The following is a 2,588-nucleotide window of genomic DNA, read 5'->3' on the forward strand; positions in this document are numbered from 1 at the left end:
GTGCAAAAGCTGCTCAACTAAATGATAGCAAAACAAAGAAGACATCCAAAAATTTAGATTCTCAAAAAAAAGAAAAAAAGAAAAAGACATCCAAGAAGCTCACTCATTCCTAAAACATAGATGAAACAACACCACCAAAACCTATAACAAGAGTACATGAAATCCAAAGTTCACTCCCCAGCCCATTACAAGAATAATCACTCTGTTTTTTTTTCCATTATTCTTCTCTCCATAACATGGAAGGAAAGGTTTAAATCTTAAGAAGATACAACATTCCTAAAAATCATTGGTGGGAAGTGGCTCATGTGTACTCTGTCCAATAAAGATGGTGTCATAGACAATGGCTGCAATGGCGGCACCAACCATTGGACCAAGCCAATAGACCCAATGGTTAGCCCATGACCAGCTAACCACAGCAGGACCAAAGGAGACTGCTGGGTTCATGGATGCACCATCAAAGGCACCACCAACTAATATATTAGCCCCCACAATGAGACCAATTGCAAGTGGTGCAACTATGCCTATGTTCCCCTTCTTTGGATCCACTGCTGTGGCATAGACTGTGTAGACAAGGCCAAAGGTCATCACAATCTCAAAAACTACAGCATTCCATACAGACACTCCAGATGATAGGGAGAACGCTGATGTTTCCTGCAAAGTGGGTCAAGTACAAAGTCAAAAGTTAGGCATAAAAAACATTATATTTTATTTGAAAGTATACCTAATATAGAATAAATCATTGATTTGAAGTACATGGTTGGGGCTTATGAACCAAGGGGAAAGAGTAAACAAACTCACTTTATGAAGACGATAAATTTCAGAATTTTTTTTGACAATTCGTTGAGGTGACATACATTACTTTTACATGAGATTATCATTAATCACTCTTATATTGTACACCAATCACAACTTATCATCTCACCAATTACGAAAAATGTTATTGAATTTGTTGTGTTGCTAGATTTACTATAACAAATTTTGACCTTAGGTAAAAAATTTCAAATCGTTCAATTTAATGTTAAATTAAATACTATTGCTTCAAAATTTAAACAATATTGATTTCTACAAACTACCTCAAAATTAAATTCACACAAATAAATGAGAAAACTGCATTAAATTAGTCAAATTCTCAAATCTTACAATAGAAATATACTTGCATATTGTTCGTCTAAGATATAAAATTTCATTTCCAAAGTTTCTTACCTGTCCACCAGTGGCAAACTTGAGAAGCAAGCAAGCCACAACTGAACCGAGCAACTGTGCAATCCAATACAAAATGCTCCTCAACAAAGAAATGTTGCCTCCAATAAAAGCACCAAATGTCACAGCCGGATTTACGTGCCCTCCAGAAATGTTTGCACCAACCGAAACCGCCACAAAAAGTGCGAATGCATGAGACAGTGCAGCAGCTACAAGGCCAGATGGTGTGGATGGTCCATCACCCGTAAGCTTGTCTGCAAAAATATCCACCAATAAGTCCTTGTCAATTGTGAGAAAGTAACACTCATAAAATCCAATCGCGACACCAATTCCATGAGATAGGTTACATTAGTGATAGTTTACTACAACTTTTTTTTTCTTCTGCAGTTTAAAAATAAGGATCCGTTTAGTAACGTTATTTTAATTGTTTTAATTAGTAACATTTTTTAAGTATTGTAAAAATACACGTACATAAAAAAGTATTATAAAAATACGTACTGATGTTTAAACAATACAACCAAGCATACTCTAAATTTTTATAAAAAAACTCTATACAGAAAAAAGAAATTTAAACCCAATTTGGTATTGCATGACAAGCTTATATTTGAAATGGAGATCTTACTGAAAGCCATGCCAGAGCCTTCTCCAGCAAAAACAAAAATAACCATAGAGAAAAACTCTGCGAATGCAGCTTTAATGGCATCGGGATGGCTCGCCTCTCCCGGTGAACCAATTGCAATTCTACTAATTGGCATTTTTGTTGAATTTGTTTTAGCTCTTCTTCTCCTTCTTTCTCTTGAGCTGGAGAGTTTTATTACTAGTTTCTTTGCTTCTCTCTCTCTCTCTTTGTTTATGTACTAGTAATATTAGCTTATTTTAGTAGAGTTTAGTTAGGACAGTTCTTATATATACCAGGTATAACGGCTAGGGAACCGGTCTAGCCGGTACGCGGTAAAAAAAAAAATACTTACGACCAATGATTAAGGGTTTTCTCGAAGCCCACATGTCGGTCACTTTACAGCTAAAAGAGTTCGGTCATATGTCTGCCACGTGTGTGGTTGTGATTGAAAATCGGTTTCGATTGAATCGGCGATGTCCGTAATTGGGATCGCTTACAAATGACACGTGGTGGGACCCCAATTGAATTTTTAGCCAATAAACCTCGTGCTCGCGCGGGAGCGATTTGGACGGCGAGTTTTTTTGGATTTGGACAAGAACCTCGAACCGACCTTTGAAAAGTCAAAATCAAACGTGTGTTTGGTTTTTGTAATGTGTTGGTGGGACCATTGAGGTTAGGTTGAGTCGGCTCTAAATGGGCCCACATGGGTCCCAATGGTCATTAATATCCACCGTCCCAAGTGGTGGGCCGTTGTGGATGTATTTGGATC

The 2,588-nt window shown here is 37.2% G+C and overlaps 1 protein-coding gene across 1 annotated transcript; it reads right to left on the reverse strand.

The window, feature by feature from the left end:
• LOC142638073 (aquaporin TIP1-3) lies at positions 1–2,081 on the reverse strand. Its single transcript, XM_075812066.1, has 3 exons — positions 1,823–2,081; positions 1,204–1,454; positions 1–651 (listed from the first exon to the last, which is right to left on the reverse strand). The coding sequence occupies exons 1-3, from the start codon at positions 1,953–1,955 to the stop codon at positions 277–279; spliced, it is 759 nt and encodes a 252-aa protein (XP_075668181.1). The 5' UTR covers positions 1,956–2,081; the 3' UTR covers positions 1–276.
• Positions 2,082–2,588: the final 507 nt, after the last annotated feature.

This window comes from Castanea sativa, chromosome 6 (genome assembly GCF_040712315.1).
Source record: "Castanea sativa cultivar Marrone di Chiusa Pesio chromosome 6, ASM4071231v1".
In the NCBI taxonomy this organism is placed as follows: Eukaryota; Viridiplantae; Streptophyta; class Magnoliopsida; order Fagales; family Fagaceae; genus Castanea; species Castanea sativa.

Excerpts from the sequence above, each read along its gene's own strand:
- LOC142638073 (XM_075812066.1), bottom strand. The coding sequence starts at position 1,955 with ATGCCAATTAGTAGAATTGCAATTGGTTCACCGGGAGAGGCGAGCCAT. Across the intron at positions 1,455-1,822 it reads AGGCTCTGGCATGGCTTTCA|ACAAGCTTACGGGTGATGGA; the intron begins GTAAGATCTCCA and ends ATATTTTTGCAG. Across the intron at positions 652-1,203 it reads AGTTTGCCACTGGTGGACAG|GAAACATCAGCGTTCTCCCT; the intron begins GTAAGAAACTTT and ends CCCACTTTGCAG.